We start from the raw sequence: 17,021 nt of genomic DNA on the forward strand, positions 1-17,021 counted from the left end.
CGTGGGATTGTTATACTTGGAGAGTTCCAGGCCACCAACCCGTGGCTGCTCTGTTCACACTGAGGGGCCCTCATTTCCTTTACTCTTCCCAACCTTTCGCTACGGCTCAAGAAGACCGTGAAGGCGGCTAAGGTTGAGCCCCAAGGAGAACGGCGCGGAAAGAGATGTTCACTGCGACCCGGCTCTGGATACGTATTACCGCTGAAGAGAAACCAGGCGCCCAGAACTAGCGTAGATCTGCGCCTGCGCTAAAACCACCACTCCCAGGATCCTTCGCGGTCAAGCTGTTTCATGTCGCAGAGGCCCCTGTCGTTTTATTCCCGTGGACCTGAAAGGCATGTGAAACAAAGCATGATAGGAAATAGGTTCTCGAGCGAGAACAGGCAGAAGCCTCTCTGGGAAGTACGGGTCATAAATCTGGCACCGAGAAGAAAAAGGTTTCGGCCAGGAACAGATCCTGGAGACTTCTGAGAAATGGAGTCCAGTGGGGCAAGGAGGCATGTGCGCATGACCGGAAGTGACGCTATTCAGCTGCGTCCCCGTTGGCGCGAGAGCAGGGGTCGGCGTTAGGCACCCGCGTCTGATCTCGCACTGGTGCGAGGGAGCTCTGTCAGGTATCCGGCTGCGGTTTCCTCGCGCGGTGTTCTGCTCGAGCCCGAGTCGGTGGTTGCGCCACGGGCTCCTGAGCCGAGGCCTGGCGAGAAAGTGAGAGACGCGGCTGGACAGGCCCGACCGGAGCGCCCAGGGCCCAGGACCGCGGGCTCAGACCCGGCCTCTGAGGGGAGAGGCCGGAGAGGAGAGTCCAGCCCGGGAGCAGTCAGAGCAGGCCTGCAGAGTGGGGCTGGGGCTGCAGAGAGGCGCCGCTGACGCTTAGGAAACTGCTAGGAGGCCGTGGCGCCAGGTGGGACCCAGATGCTGGAGGAAGGAGGTGAGAAGGAGTGGTGGAGGGAGAGGTTGGCAGGAGATCCGGCCGCTTGTTCCAGCTTGCCCCCTGACACCGCTGTGCGACCCAGACCAGAGCCCTGCAGTTGTCCTTTCCAGAAGTGGTTGGGGGCGATCATTTTTTGAATGAAGAATTCTGGGGTCAAAAAAGTGTGAGGATCTCAGGCCTGGATAATCTCTGAGTATCCTACCCCTTACCGCGATCTGCTTGATGGACCGATGGCGTTAGAGAGTGGAGAGAAATGGGTCCTGGGAAGGAAAATGGGACGTACCCAAGGTCTCCTCGGTGGCTTCTGATCTTCCAGCCCTTCTTGAAGCAGCCAAGGATGCTCGGAACAGGAGCCTATTGGCTCCACCTGAGGTTGAGGGCAGGTTTGACCCAGTTGGATGGTGAAGTCGTGGAGGATACTGGGGATTTGGAATCAGAAGACTAGGGTTCCTGTTTAAGCTGGCGAGTACCGGCCAGGTTTTTTAAGTTGTGTTTCTTAATAGAGGAAAGGGTAAAAAACATTAATTACCTCATTTACCTCTAAGAACTGTAAACATCAAATAAACGTTTTTGAAAGCACCTTGAACGCCTTGCAGAACAGAACAAATGTGTATGTAATCTTAACCACCGAGGCCTGTGCCATCCTGCCCTAGATCAAGGGGTCCATGTATTGGTCTGTAAGTCTTCAAGTGCAATTTCACATCCAGCGTTTCATGCTGTCTTCCCCAGAGACCTGGGAACAAACAGAATGGTTATCATCCTCCCCATGCTACCAAAGAGGAAAATAAGACACCGTGGAATTAGGTACAACTGAATCACATAATGTGCTGAGACCAGTCAGTATCCAGACCTGTTCTTTTTCTGAGCGATTTCTGAGGACTACACTACCTCTACTATTTTTTTTATTGAGATATAACTCACATGCTATAATATTCACTTTTTTTGTTTAATTTTATTTATTTATTTTTCCCCCAAAGCCCCAGTAGATAGTTGCATGTGCAGCTGCACATCCTTCTAGTTGCTGCATGTGGGACGCGGCCTCAGCATGGCCGGAGAAGCGGTGCGTCGGTGCGCGCCCGGATCTGAACCCGGGCCACCAGCAGCGGAGCGCGCACTTAACTTCTAAGCCACAGGGCCGGCCTAATATTCACTTTTAAAGTATACAATTCAGTGGCTTTTAGTATATTAACAAAGTTGTGCAGCCATCAACCGCTCTTTAATCCAGAACGTTTTCATCACCCCAAAAAGAAACTCATACCCATTAACCATCACTCCCCATTGCCCCTTCCCCCTAGTCCCTGGCAACCACTAATTTACTTTCTGTCCTTATGGATTTGCCTATTCTGGACATTTCATAAAAACAGAATCATACAATATGTGCATATAGCTTCTTTCATTTAGCATAATGTTTCAAGGTTCATCCATGTTGTAACATGGATAAATGTACTTCATTCCTTTTTATGGCTGAATAATATTCCTTTATATGGATAGTCCACATTTTGTTTATCTGCAGTTGATGGATAGTTGGGTGGTTTCCAGTTTTGGCTGTTAAGAATAACGCTGTGAACATGCCTACACAAGTTTTCGTGTGAACATGTTTTCATTTCTCTTGGGTGTATTCCTAAGAGGTTTATATAATATATAAGAAGAGAGGAAATGCTGTGACATATGGTAACTCTGTTTAATATCAAAACATATCAAAGATATAGCAATGAAGATATGGCATTTCTTCAATGCCTAATGCTGTTCAGCATCTTTTCATGTACTTATTGGCTATTTGTATATCTTGCTTAAAGAAATATCTATTCAAATCCTTTGCCCGTTTTGAAATTGGATTATCTTTTCATTGTTGAGTTGTAAGAATTCCTTATATATTCTGGATACTAGACCCTTAGGAGATATATGATTGGCAGAGATTTTCTCCAATTCTGTTGTTATCTTTTCACTTTCTTGATGGTGTCCTTTGAAGCACAATTTTTTTAATTTTGGTGAAATCCAGTTTGTATTTTCTTTTGTTGCTTGTGCTTTATTCTGGGTCTCTTGCATTTCTGTATGAATTTTAAGATCAACTTTTCAGTTTCTGTAAAAACGCCAGCTGAGATTTTGATAGGAATTGCATTGACTCTGTAGACTAATGTGGTGAGTATTGCCATCCATCATTATTGTCTTCCGATCCATGAACATGGGATATCTTTCCATTTATTTAGATCTTCTATGATTTCTTTCAGCAATGTGTGGTAGTTTTCAATGTACATGTCTTGCACTTCCTTTGTTAAATTTATCCCTAGGTATTTTATTCTTTCAGTGCTCCTATAAATGGACTTTTTTTTGAATTTCGTTTTTGGATTATTCATTGTTAGTGTATAGAAATATAGCTGGAGAAATGTCTTGCCCTTTTATGATTATGTTGTCTTTTAATTTTATATTCATCTTTTTTTATTTATTTATTTTTATTATTATTTATTTTTTGTGTGTGAGGAAGATCAGCCCTGAGCTAACATCTGTGCTAATCCTCCTCTTTTTGCTGAGGAAGACTGGCTCTGAGCTAACATCTGTTGCCAATCCTCCTCCTTTTTTTTTCCCCCAAAGCCCCAGTAGTTAGTTGTATGTCATAGTTGCACATCCTTCTAGTTGCTGTACATGGGACGCAGCCTCAGCATGGCCGGAGAAGCGGTGCATTGGTGCGCGCCCGGGATCTAGTAGCAGAGCGTGTTCACTTAACCGCTAAGCCACGGGGCCAGCCCCTATATTCATCTTTTATCCTGCAACCTTGCTGAACTTGTTTAGCTGTGATAGTTTTTATGTGAATTTCTTAGGGTTTTTTACGCGCAAAATTATGTTATCCACAAATAGAGACAGTTTTATTTCTTCCTTTCCAATCTGGATGCCTTTCATTTTTTTTTCTTGCCTAATTGCCCTCACTAGAACCTCCAGTATAACACTGAATAGAAGTGGCGAGAGCAGACATCCTTATGTTGTTCTTGCTCTTAGGGGGAAAGCATCAGTCTCTCACTATTAAGTATGATGTTAGCTCTGGGTTTTTCATAGATGCTCTTTATCAAGTTGAGGAAGTTCCCTTCTATTCCTAGTTTATTGCGTGTGTTTTATCATGAAAGGGTGTCAGATTTTGTAAAATGGCCTTTTCGGTGTTTATTGAGATGATCATGTGGGGTTTTTTTCCTTTATATTAACATCGTGTATTAATAGATTAATTTTTGTATGTTGAACCAATCTTGCATTCCTGGGATGAATTCCACTTGTTCATTACCTCTTCTTTTTTTTTTTTTTTTTTATTATTTTTATTTTTTATTTTTTTATTTTATTTTTAATTTTTTAAATTTTAAAATTTTTTTTTATTTTTAATTTTTTTTTTAGTTTCTTTTTTTTTAAATAATTTTATTTATTTATTTATTTGTTTTCCCCCAAAGCCCCAGTAGATAGTTGTATGTCATAGTTGCACATCCTTCTAGTTGCTGTATGTGGGACACGGCCTCAGCATGGCCGGAGAAGCGGTGCATCATTGCGCGCCCGGGATCCGAACCCGGGCTGCCAGCAGTGGAGCGCGCACACTTAACCACTAAGCCACGGGGCCGGCCCTTTTACCTCTTCTTTTGATTAAGCAAATGTGTTAAATTGGCAGACCACTTTCTCCAAAAAAGTAAGTAATAGGTAATATTTATAAACTGTATACTTACATGCTAGGCATTGTGCCAGCTGCTTTCTCTGCATTTTCCTTTAATCTTCACAGCATCCTTCCAAGGGATTAGTATCCCCATTTTACAGATGCGACAAATGAGACTTAGAGAGGTTACGTGATTTCCACGCTGCTAGTAAGTGGTGGATCTGGGATACTTGAGCGTCTGTTATACTCTAATACCTCCCTAGGTCTGAGTGAATTGATGGGATTTCTGAGATAGGAAGGGGAATGGGAAAATTTACATCCCACTGCAGGTCTGCAATTCAGTCAACTGCCCTGGAACCTGCAATGTCTTTTGAACCCCTTCTTCAGAGTGAGAATGTGAGACTTTCTAGCTTGGTGAGCTGTAAACTTTTGTGCCTCATTGGTTTTTTTCTCTTCCTCCAGAGCCACCTTCTCTGGACCCTGCCCTTCCCCAAGAGGAAAGCACAGGAGAGGAAGGAATGGTGGCTGGTCTCCTCACAGCTGGGCCCCACGTAAGTTGGAAATTTACTCTGAGAGGCAGCTTCTTTTTTTTTTTTTTTTAATATTAAGAATTTTTAAAAACTTTTAATTGCAAAAGAAATTCATGTTCATTGTAGAAAACCTATAAAAGATAGAAAACACACCCTTTCATCCCACAAAGAGATAATTAACATTTTTATTTGTATGCTTTCAGTCATATTCTTCCTTTTCTGTTTTCCCAAAATGGATTTGTTCTGCTTTGTAACCTTTTTATTTCCACTCAGCAGAATTTGATTAATATTTCCCCCATTTCATTGAGAGTATTCTACAGAATCATTTCTGCTATATTTCATTGCATAGTCATACTTCTCTGAGGGTAGGAACTGTCTTCCTTTTTTTCTTGACTAAACTAGATATTCTGTTTATTTTCATTTTTAGAAAGTCTGCTGTTGGATTTCCTCATCAGTTTATTCTTTATTAACAAATTTTTCAATATTAATTTTTTGCTTCTGCTCTCCTCAGATTTATTTTAAAATTCATTATTTTAACCTCTCGAGTTGAATCCCTAATTCATTTTCTTCCTTTCTTGTTTATATTGAAACTTTTTGGCTGTGAGTCTTATTTTTTTAAGATATTCAAAAATTGTGACTTTGGTTTCTTTGCCCATTGGGCTGGTCCATGATCCATGGGGACAGAGTCTATGTCTCTCGTCAACACAGAACACCCAGGTATAATGTGATTGTAGGGCATAGGGTTTGATGACTCTGTTAGCTCAACCTTATTCATTAAATTGCTCAGTTGTTCCATACCTTTATTTTTTTATTTGGTATTAACTCTCAACAACTGAATTTTTTTAATATCTCTTGTAGCTGTAATATTTTAAATTTCTCCTTTAACTTCCTACAATTTCTCCTTTATGAATTATATATTTGTTATTTGTTTCATAACACATCTTTATAGTGAGTTTTACTCTTTATTATGAAATGACCCAAATGTTTTAAACCTTTCATAGTTTTAAAAAATGACCCTCTTTGTCCCGTTTAATGCATTTCTCAGTGTGAAGGATGGATTGGAAGAACAAGTAAAATTAGAGATCAGGAAACTAGTTATAATTTGAGAAATGCTGCTGGCTTAAAACAAGCAGTAATGGGGCATGGAGAGAAATGAATGAATTCTAGTGATGCTGAGGAGGAAGAATGAATAGGCAGTTGATTTATGGGGAGGTGCAGGAAAGGAGAGGATAACACCCAGGTTTCTGATGTGGCCAATGAAGTGAATGGAGCTGCCACTCCCTGGGCTGAATACAGACACAGAGACTTCTCGCCTTCATACCTTTGCTCATGCGTCCCGAGCCTGGCTGGATCTTCTCTTTCTCCATCTGAGGAACCTTCTTCAAGGCTGGCTCAGTGATTGCCTTCTCTCTGTGGTCCCCTCTCGTTGTCCTGCCCACCGCCCTCCACCCGGGTTTCTTCTTCTGTTATCCTAACAACTGGTCTGTCCATCTCTTGAATACGTTATTGCAGGTGTTTTGTACCTGCCTGGCTCTCCTGCTGTACTGTGTGATGTCAGAGTTCATGGAAATGTTTATTAAATGTTCTGAAAACATTCAGCTGTCACATTTCTTTGCTAATTTGCACCTGATTCCTCATTGCATAAACTCATACATTCTAATTTTGTTTTTTCTGTATTGGCTCTTTTAATTCCCAAGCACCTATTAGTTTCTGCCCAATTACTGCTCATATATATACACATTATCTATTTATATGTAAAATCTACCAGAATTATAAACATATGAAGACAAGACATACTGTATTTTATTTTTGTGTGTCAGTATCCAGTATAGTGTTAGGCACACAGGAAGTGATCAATAAAAGTTTTTCTGGAACTACCCAGCGCCCTGAATCCTTTCAAAGATTCTTTGCAGGCTTCCTCACCCAGAGTCGTGTCGTCGTCCCCCCGCCCGCCTGCCCGATATCCTAAGGCCGCTGGGCAAGAAGGAATGTGCTTGTTGTTTCAGGGATTCACGCCCTTCAGCAGTGTGACTGAAGCTGTTACCCAGGAGGGGTGGGGGCACTCGGTCCCTGCTCCGAGGGACAGGTTCAAGGAGGGGATACCAGAAAAGTCCAGAAACCTGGTCCTACTGGGTAAGGAAACCATTTAAAATTCAGAATCTGCTCAATTCTGAAAATGTGTGGCACTTTGCACTGTTGAGGGATCCTGAATTGCTCTGACACACTGCAGGGATTATTATTATTAGTATTATTCCTCCTCGTTCTCTAGTGAAAGGTCTCTGCATTCCCAGTTGGGAAATAGTTTCATTTTGCACCCCCTGAGGCTGCACCTCCCCATTTTCTTACTTCCCAGGACGGCTGTGGTAACCTTCAGGCCAGTTCTTCCACATTCAGTAAGTTCCTGTCTTCCTAAAGAGCTTGCGTTATGGGCTTAGCTTAACTCCCTGGCTTGACCGCTCCTTAAGGCTGTTTCTTTTTTTTTTTTTTTTTTTTTTTTAATTTTTATTTATTTATTTATTTTTTCCCCCAAAGCCCCAGTAGATAGTTGTATGTCATAGCTGCACATCCTTCTAGTTGCTGTATGTGGGACGCGGCCTCAGCATGGCCGGAGAAGTGGTGCGTCGGTGTGCGCCCGGGATCCGAACCCTGGCCGCCAGCAGCGGAGTGCGCGCACTTAACCGCTAAGCCACGGGGCCGGCCTGAGGCTGTTTCTTTAGCTCCTTCCAGAAATGCTTTACCAAGACCTTGGCACCATATCTGTCTTATTGCTGTGTCCCCTAGTCCCCGGCACCAAGTAAGTGCTCAATAAATATTTGTTGAATGAATGAAACGAATGACCTAAGTGGCCTTTTTCCACTTCCTTGGGTTCTGGGTCCTATTTATACTTAGTACAGATCTCTAAAGCCCATTTTTTTCCCCTTGAATAGGACTTCCAGTTTCCCAGCCTGGCATGAACTCTCAGTTGGAACAGAGGGAAGGCTCATGGGTGCTGGAGGGAGAAAGCCTAAGGAGTACCCGTCCAGGTAAGTGGGCAAGCACTAAGCCAGTGCGAGTCTCAGGAGCGAAAGCCCTTTGAAACACGCATTCGTGCATTTGATTATTTTATTAATTCTGGGAGGTAGATATTATTATTCCCATTGTACAGATGAGGAAATTAAAGCTGAAAGAGGCTAACTCACTGGTTCAGAGCCTCACAGCTAGAAAGTGGCGAGGCTGGGGTATGAAGCAAGGTCTGTCGGACTCCAGAGCCTGCTATTCCATGCCACCTCGTCACAGTCTCCCCAGGCTGGAAGATATGTGGGAGCACAGGGTATTGCTGGCTCTGGGGGAATGAGTCGTCTGTGCTGGCCGAGCACATTCCCTGCTTGGGGTTCACCTGACTGAGGACCTCAGGTGCCCACCTTTACCCATACCTCCAGCTGTGACACCTACCGCTGCTCCCCTCTCTGGCCCTTAATTGGATTCTAGTGCCCCCTCCCCTCCCTTCTCTCCCCCTATATGGCTATGCCAGAATTTTCTAAAGCACTGATACTAAGAAACTCAGGAAAAATAAAAGCAACGGAAAGCATAATTTCAGTGTTTATGTCTTGCTCTTCATCTAAGGTTGCTCACTCCAGCCCCGTCTTCATATTTCAGCCCCTGCCGTTGTGGGACCTCTGGCTGGGCCTCAGTAGCTTCACCCTGTGGTTTCAGCCACTTTTGATATTTTGAAACTGAAAGCGTCCAAGGTACCAATGAACTTAACAACTTTAAAGTGACCAAAGTTTTAAATTTTTCTAAAAATGCAGCCTAATGCTTTATAGCTGTAGTTACTGATTATGGTTGCTGTAGGGCAATGAAAACAAAGCCCCTGGCTTATTTTGTGCCCGGTTCATGTGAACTCGCTTCTCCTTCCTGTCTTATCATCCTCTTTCTAAGTGGCCTGTCACTCTCAGCCCTCATTGTTACTACAGGCAGCACTCACACCTGCTGGAACATTTCTGTTTACAGGGAACGTCACTAGTCCTGCTGCTTCCTTCTCCCAAGGTGCCCCGCCTTCCCAACACTATATTTGTTGTGCAGGGCCTTTTACCCTGAACCCATAGACCCTGTGTGGAACTTCAGAAATTGAACGAGGTATTTTGTGGCTAGGGCAGTAACTACATTTTTCTGGAAAAAGGTTTCATCAGTCTCGGAGAGAGTCAAGATGCTTTTTACTCTAAAGGGTTCCAGTCACCATGTTGTTAGAAACAGAAGTCAGGAAAGAGTGCTACCACCAAGGGTCTGTGCTCTGAGGTAGTAGTGTTGGGTATCAGTATAGAGGCAACTTTGGATATGGACCCATGAAAGATAGGCATTCAGGTCCAAGCCTGCTGTGTAGTAACTACATGGATTCAGTAGATGACCACTAAATGATGTGGTCATCTGTTTCTATATCTGAAAAATGTGGATAATGGAACCCTTCTTACTTATTTGACAAACTAATATATGAGAACAAAAGTTGTCAGTGAGGAAGTGCTGTATCAGCCCTGTGATAGGGAAGTGGTTTGAGGGAAGTGTTAAATCTGGCTATGAGAGTGACTGAAACACTGCTTCTGTGGAGTTGCACCTCTGCTCTGAGACCACAGAGTATCCTGGGCATTGCTACACCTCCATGGGCCTCCACTCTCCCTTCCCACCCCTCCCACAGTGACAGACCCGGGTCTTTAAAGTAGCTTCTGTCTCACTCTTGCTTTGGGAACTTCTGTTGTAGATGTTGATACTACCCCAGACCCAGTGATCAGTTTGCCTCCTTCTCACTCATTTCATTATTCCTTTGGTCAACAAATGCGCATTAAGCATTTAGTACATGCCTGGCATTGTTTTAGCTACTGGAGGTACAACAGAGAACAAGACATAGTCCCTGCTTCTATCGTAGTGAGGAACATAAATAAAATGAGTAATTAAGATAACTGATATGATTCTGGATAGTGGTGAGTACTGTGAAGAAAACAAAGCAGGATAGGGGATAGTGACTGGAGGTATGAAGATGAGAATGGGAATAGGATGGGGTAGGGGGCTATTTTAGATAAGATGGATAGGAAAGACCACTTCGAGGAGGTGACATTGCAGCTGAGACCTGGAGGAAGAGAATGAGCCAGCCATGTGAGTACCTGGGGAGGAACATTCTGGGCCACAGCGCGTGCCCTGAAGCTCTGAGCTGGGAATGAGTCTAGCTTGTGTTAGGATCAGAGACCCTAGGACTCAGTAAACAAGAGGTAAGCAGGGGGCAGATCGTGTAGGGCTTTGGAGACTATGGTGAGGCATTCAGATTTTATTCTAACAGGAAGATGGGAAGCCACTGAGGGTTTTGAGCAGGGAAGGGACAATACTGTCATGCACGACATAATGGTGTTTCAGTCAACAACAGGCTGCGTTTATGACACTGGACCCAGAAGATGAGTACCATATAGCCTGGGTGTGTAGTAGGCTGTCCCATCTAGGTTTGTGTAAGTACTCTCTGTGATGTTTGCACAATGACAAAATCAAATAATGACGTGTCTCGCAGAATGGATCCCCATCGTTAAGCGATGAGTGACTGTATTTGATTTGTGTTTAAAAAGATAACTCAGCAGATGTGTAGAGAATAGACTTTCAGGATTCAAGAGTAGAAGCAGGGAGATCAGTTAGGAGTCTGTTGCAGACATTCTGGGGAGAGATGATGGTGGCTCGTAGGGATTCGGAACATATTTGGGTGCGAAAGCCAACAGGACTTGCTAGTGAATTGGATGTGAGGGTAGAGGTTTGAAGTATGACCCTGGCTTGAGCAGTTGGGTGAATGGGAAGACTGACAAAGACACTGGCTTGAAAGGAAAGTCAGCGGTTGTGTTTTGGGTATATTTGGTTTTGGATGTCATGAGACAGTTTTATACAGGAGCCAGCACCCAGTGGAGATGGGGGCTAAGGTACGACAATTCATGAACATCACATGGTCTCCTGAATTGCTTCTTTCTCTCACTGCTTCTTTTCTTGTCACTTTTCTCCTCCTTTCCATCTTTTACTCAGATAGATGGTCTGTTTGTGAGAGCTGTCAAAGCCATATATGGTCAAATACCATGTTACATAGAGACACTCTCAACCTGAAACAGGACACCTATGCCCTCGGTAGACGAGGCATTAGTACGCACATGCACCTCAGAAGGAGACGTGCTTCACGGGAAACCATTTCGGATGGTTCACGGGGAGGGGTCCACCATAATAACAAGCCCTTGGATTACACCTAGCCACTCCTGAACCCGGGCAGTCTGGGCCAAGATTCTGTATAGAAATTTGAATAAAGTGTACCTAGAACTCACCCTGCTGGTCCCTCCTCTGAGAAATAAGGTAGAAACAGGAAGACTCTTTTCAGGAAAATTGACTTTTGTGACAAGAAGCTCCTCCATAGCCCTCCCTAAAACTCCACCCCCTTTCCTACAAGCCCCTGTGTTGGAGACAGGGAGAGGTGTCTGAGACCCCATGCTTCACTGATTAACACTTTCTAGATATGATACATTCTTCACATTTTAAAGTTTTCTCTTAAAATGAATGAGGTCCCAAAGAGAGGTAAGAATCATTAACTCTTCTTTTAAAAAACATCTATTTGGGGCTGGCCCTGTGGTGTAGCAGTTAAGTGCACACGCTCCACTGCTGGCGGCCCGGGTTCAGATCCCGGGCGTGCACCGATGCACCGCTTGTCAGGCGATGCTGTGGTGGCATCCCATATAAAGTGGAGGAAGATGGGCACAGATGTTAGCCCAGGGCCAGTCTTCCTCAGCAAAAAGAGGAGGATTGGCGTGGATGTTAGCTCAGGGCTGATCTTCCTCACAAAAAAAATAAATAAATAAAATAAAAAATATCTATTTGATTATAAAAGCAGTGTTATTTATTTTTTTAAAATAACTTTTTTTCTAGTAAAAATAATACAAGTTCGGGGCCAGCCTAGTGGCGTGGCAGTTTAGTTCCCGCATTCCGCTTTGGCAGCCCAGGGTTAGCTGGTTCGGATCCTGGGTGCAGACCTACTCACTGCTCATCAAGCCATGCTGATGCAGAGTCCCACATAGAAGAACTAGAAGGACCTACAACTAAGATATACAACTATGTACTGGGGGCTTTGGGGAGAAAAAAAGAGGATGATTGGCAACAGATGTTAGTTCAGGGCCAATCTTCCAAAAGGAAAATAATAATAATAATATAAGTTCACTTAAAATTTGGAAAAGAATAAAAAAGAAAATCAAGATCCCCTATCATCCCACCACACAGAGGGAACCTTCAGTCTTCTCCATTTCATAAAATGCAGTAATATATTTTTCCAAAATTGAGATGACAGTATGTACTTTTACATATTCCTTTCCACTTTAACAGAATGTTTTATAACTTTTATTATAAAGATAATACTGTCAACTGGAGAACATTAGAAAATACAGATAAGCACTGAGGAAAATAAAAATCACCTCTGATCCCACAACCCAAAGATGACACAACTTACATTCACATTGTGTATCTTTCCAGTGTTTTTTTGATAAATGCCTTTGTGCAAAAAGGAATTCGAGTGTATAGATTTCAAACATGACTTATAATTGCTAAATCATGTCCCTCGATTGGCTACACTATTGTCATTCCCTTATTATTAAACATTTAGGTGTTTGCTTTTCCTCTGACAAGTGGTGCTGTGACAAGGGCCTGTCGACGCAGCTCTGTATGATCTCACATCCCTCCTTTAGGATAAGTTCTTACAAGTGGACTTCTGGTGTCAGCATTTTAAAGACTCTTGACACATGCGACCAGATTGCTCTCCAGAAAGCTTCTCCCAATTTATGCAGCTGTACTGGTGTCTAAGATATCCCATCATGCTGCACCCTTACCAACACTCTAAATTAACCATTTTTGGAAATCTCACTGATCAGACAGGTGAAAGAATTCATCTTGCTGGCATTGGTCATCAGCTTTTTCAAGAGAAGTATGTAAACTGGTAGACAGATTGCCCAAAACCACACTGAGAATTGTCAGGCTAAGAAGACAGCTTGAGGGCCGGCCCCGTGGCTTAGCGGTTAAGTGTGCGCGCTCCGCTGCTGGCGGCCCAGGTTCGGATCCCAGGCGCGCACCGACGCACCACTTCTCCGGCCATGCTGAGGCCGCATCCCACATACAGCAACTAGAAGGATGTGCAGCTATGACATACAACTATCTACTGGGGCTTTGGGGAAAAAAAAAGGAGGAGGATTGGCAATAGATGTTAGCTCAGAGCAGGTCTTCCTTAGCAAAAAGAGGAGGATTATCATGGATGTTAGCTCAGGGCTGAACTTCCTCACAAAAAAAAAAAAAAAAAAAAGACAGCTTGAGACTGACCACCCAGTACTTGGCAAAAGCAGAGAGGGGCCGGCCCCTTGGCTTAGTGGGTGAGCGCGTGTGCTCCGCTACTGGCGGCCCAGGTTCGGATGCCGGGCGTGCACCAATGCACCGCTTCTCCAGCCATGCTGAGGCCGTGTCCCACATACAGCAACTAGAAGGATGTGCAACTATGACATACAACTATCTACTGGGGCTTTGGGGGAAAAAAAGGAGGAGGATTGGCAATAGATGTTAGCTCAGAGCCGGTCTTCCTCAGCAAAAAAAGGAGGATTAGCACGGATGTTAGCTCAGGGCTTATCTTCCTCACAAAAAAAAAACCAGGAGAGGCGCGTCAGAAATAAGAAAGGAGAGGAGTATTGCATCTGAGGCAGAGGATGAGGCTAAACTTCATCCCTTTGTAGTTTAGGAAGGGGAGCAAAGGCTGCTAGGGTCTCTGAGGAGCCACATTGGTCATGATTTACGGTTTAGAACAGAAACGTCCTGGGTGACAGGAGACGAGGCATCAAACCTGTCTGCCTAAGAGCTTGGCCAGATTCCTTCAGCCTTCTGTATTTTGGGAGTATCTTTTCTTCCACCAAAGGAAAAAAAATGCTTTTCTACCTTTTTTTCAGACCGGAAGATTGTCTCTGAATCCCCACCCGAGCAGGACATTTCTGGAGAATCATTCCAAGACACAAGTGTAGAGATGCCCCCTGGGGAGTCAGGTCACAAGAACAGTGAGGTGGGGAAGAGCTTCAATCTGAGACCAGTCCTTTCTCCACAACAGAGAGTTCCTGCAGAAGTGAGGCCCCGGAAATGGGAGAAACATACAAAGAGCTTCAGGAAGGAGACAGAGATGAAGAAACCTCACAGAGCAAAGCCGTACACATGTAACGACTGTGGCAAAGCCTTCAGTTACTGTTCTTCCCTTTCTCAGCATCAGAAGAGCCATACTGGGGAGAAGCCATACGAGTGCCACGAATGTGGGAAGGCCTTCAGCCAGAGCTCGTCTCTCATTCAGCACCAGAGGATTCACACTGGAGAGAAGCCTTATAGATGCAGCGAGTGTGGGAGAGCCTTCAGCCAGAATGCAAACCTCACAAAACACCAGCGAACTCATACTGGAGAAAAGCCCTACAAATGCAGTGAGTGTGAGAAAGCTTTTGGCGACTGCTCAGCCCTTGTTCAGCATCAGAGAATTCACACCGGAGAGAAGCCCTATGAGTGCAGTGACTGTGGGAAGGCCTTCCGTCACAGCGCAAATCTTACAAACCACCAGAGGACTCACACGGGGGAGAAGCCCTACAAGTGCAGTGAGTGTGGGAAGGCCTTCAGTTACTGTGCAGCATTTATTCAGCATCAGAGAATCCACACAGGGGAGAAACCCTACAAGTGTAACGCCTGTGGGAAGGCCTTCAGCCAGAGCGCAAACCTCACGAACCACCAGAGGACTCACACTGGAGAGAAACCCTACAAGTGTGGCGAGTGTGGGAAGGCCTTCAGCCAAAGTACAAATCTTATAATCCACCAAAAGACCCACACTGGGGAGAAGCCGTATCAATGTAATGAATGTGGGAAATTCTTCAGTGAGAGCTCAGCCCTTATTCGCCATCACATTATTCACACTGGAGAAAAACCCTACGAGTGCAGTGAGTGTGGAAAGGCATTTAACCAGAGTTCATCCCTCAGTCAGCATCAGAGAACTCACACTGCTGTGAAACCCTACGGATGTAGCGAGTGTGGGAAGGCCTTCAGGTGTAGTTCAGCCTTCATTAGACATCAGAGACTCCATGCTAGAGAGTAACTGGGAACATGACCAAGGGATGGGGACCTGACAGGTAAACGCAGGGAGCCTGAAAGAAGCTGGAGACATCTGACTTGGATAGTCTCCTGCCCAGAGCTGCATGCAGCAGCATCTCTATTAAATCACTTTTTTACATGTTGGATGTGGAACGTCTGGGGAGCTGTATTCCTTCTTAACATCTTCAGTAAGCATAAACAGCCCAGGTCACATCACCCTGTCTTAGAGATTCACCATATTCAGTGGGCCAAAGTGCTCTTTGTGTAGCAAGCACTCCAGAAACCTTCGTTTATAGGAAATAAGTGATCAAATCAAATGGGTGGAGGACTTGGTTCCTCCTTCAAAGCCAGGTAGTTTGGCAACAGCTGTCATCTCCCCTTGAACAAGGACTGTTTGCCAAAGGAGAACCAGGAACATTGGCCAGGAATGAACATTTCTCCATAATGGGGTCTCTAAGGTGTCTGATTTGGGGGAGTAAATTCCTCAAGTGAAAAGGATTCTAGGGCCAACTATTAAATGCTAGTCTCCTTGGGGGCAGGGAGGGATATTCACTTCCTAAGGCTGAAGCTATGTAAATAGACCCAGAAGACACTGCCAGGCCCCAGCTCCACTTTGTGAGCTGTTTTAGGTGGTGGTTCTGTAAAGACTACAGACCCAAAGCGAGGGACCACCCAGAGGCCGAGGGTGCAGGAGGAAGCTAATGAAATCCCTCAGCAAGGCGCTAAATGGAGACCCTAACAGGGAGGAAGACCCACGAGATTGGGGCAATCTGATGACATCCATGTTTTCCCTGGCTCAGACACGGGTGGGTAGGTCATTCTTCACTCCTCTTCCTCCTGATGAAGGCCAGATCCAGCTTTTTAACCCTGTTGACCTGGGTCCTACCTTGCCACATATACCATCCTCACTCCCAACTAGTGTGATCTCATCTCAGCACTTCTAACCAACTCCTGTGCTTCCCTGGTTTGGGTAAGGTAAACATTTCATTTCTCAGAGAAGACTCCCCGTTCCTCGTCTTCTGCTCTAAGGGAAGCTGGTTGTGCCCTTAACCATCACCTGAGGCTTGTAGCTCTGACTCCTTGGTGACTTAGCATGTGTCAGAATGCTGCTGCTGCACATACACACACACACCTGCAAGCCCCCAAGTTTCCACTCAAGCCAGTGCTCCAACCCTGCTCGCACCTGGGTGATGAAAACCCACCTACTTAAAGGGACTATTGACAAAATTCATGGGAGCAAATTAGTGACCAATGGCAAGGAAGCCAGTTCTTGGGTTCATCATTCCCAACTCGGGTGTGGCTTGTCCCAGCCCCCAGAAGTCTTGCAGTTCATCCCTTCCTTCACTGCATATTGTCTAATAACAAAGGGGGAAATAAGCTCTAAAAAGTGAGTCCAAAGGAACAGCACTAAGGGAGGATGAGGAAGAGACTTGGGGGAGGTGAAAAGAGAACAGAAAAGAGCCTGTTGCCAGTGTAAAGCAAACAGGTTCATAGGGCTCAGAAACTCAGTTCACCACAGAAGTCAACTTGACATTCCGAATTTCACATTAACTCGGATCAGTCAGGGACTCACAATAATGGTTGAGTTCTTTTGCTCCCATCAGTGGTTCTGAATCCCCAGATGTGGGGAATGAAGCCTTGCAGGCCATGGGCCCCCAACCCTCCAAATGATTTAACTGGTCTGGGAGGAGGAGCTTCCGCCCTGTGTATTTGTGCCTAACTGCCTAACTATAAGTTTTCTTCCTGGCCAACTGTTTTCTTATAAGGAGCTCTACGTCTATGTGTCCACAAAAAGCACTGAGACTTCCTACGT

The 17,021-nt window shown here is 44.7% G+C and overlaps 1 protein-coding gene across 2 annotated transcripts; it reads left to right on the top strand.

Moving 5' to 3' along the window:
• The first annotated feature begins 322 nt into the window (after positions 1–322).
• ZNF79 (zinc finger protein 79) lies at positions 323–16,916 on the top strand. Of its 2 annotated transcripts, none has more exons than XM_058524108.1 (5): positions 323–1,735; positions 5,016–5,104; positions 7,090–7,216; positions 8,011–8,106; positions 14,041–16,916. In XM_058524108.1, exons 2-5 carry the CDS (start codon positions 5,072–5,074, stop codon positions 15,210–15,212), a joined length of 1,428 nt encoding a protein of 475 aa, XP_058380091.1. In that variant the 5' UTR covers positions 323–1,735; positions 5,016–5,071; the 3' UTR covers positions 15,213–16,916. The 2 variants fall into 2 exon arrangements, with proteins under 2 accessions (XP_058380091.1, XP_058380090.1); XM_058524107.1 differs by having other exon boundaries at positions 323–928.
• The last annotated feature ends 105 nt before the right edge of the window (positions 16,917–17,021 follow it).

The sequence above is a fragment of the Diceros bicornis genome, chromosome 28 (genome assembly GCF_020826845.1).
Source record: "Diceros bicornis minor isolate mBicDic1 chromosome 28, mDicBic1.mat.cur, whole genome shotgun sequence".
NCBI lineage: Eukaryota > Metazoa > Chordata > Mammalia > Perissodactyla > Rhinocerotidae > Diceros > Diceros bicornis.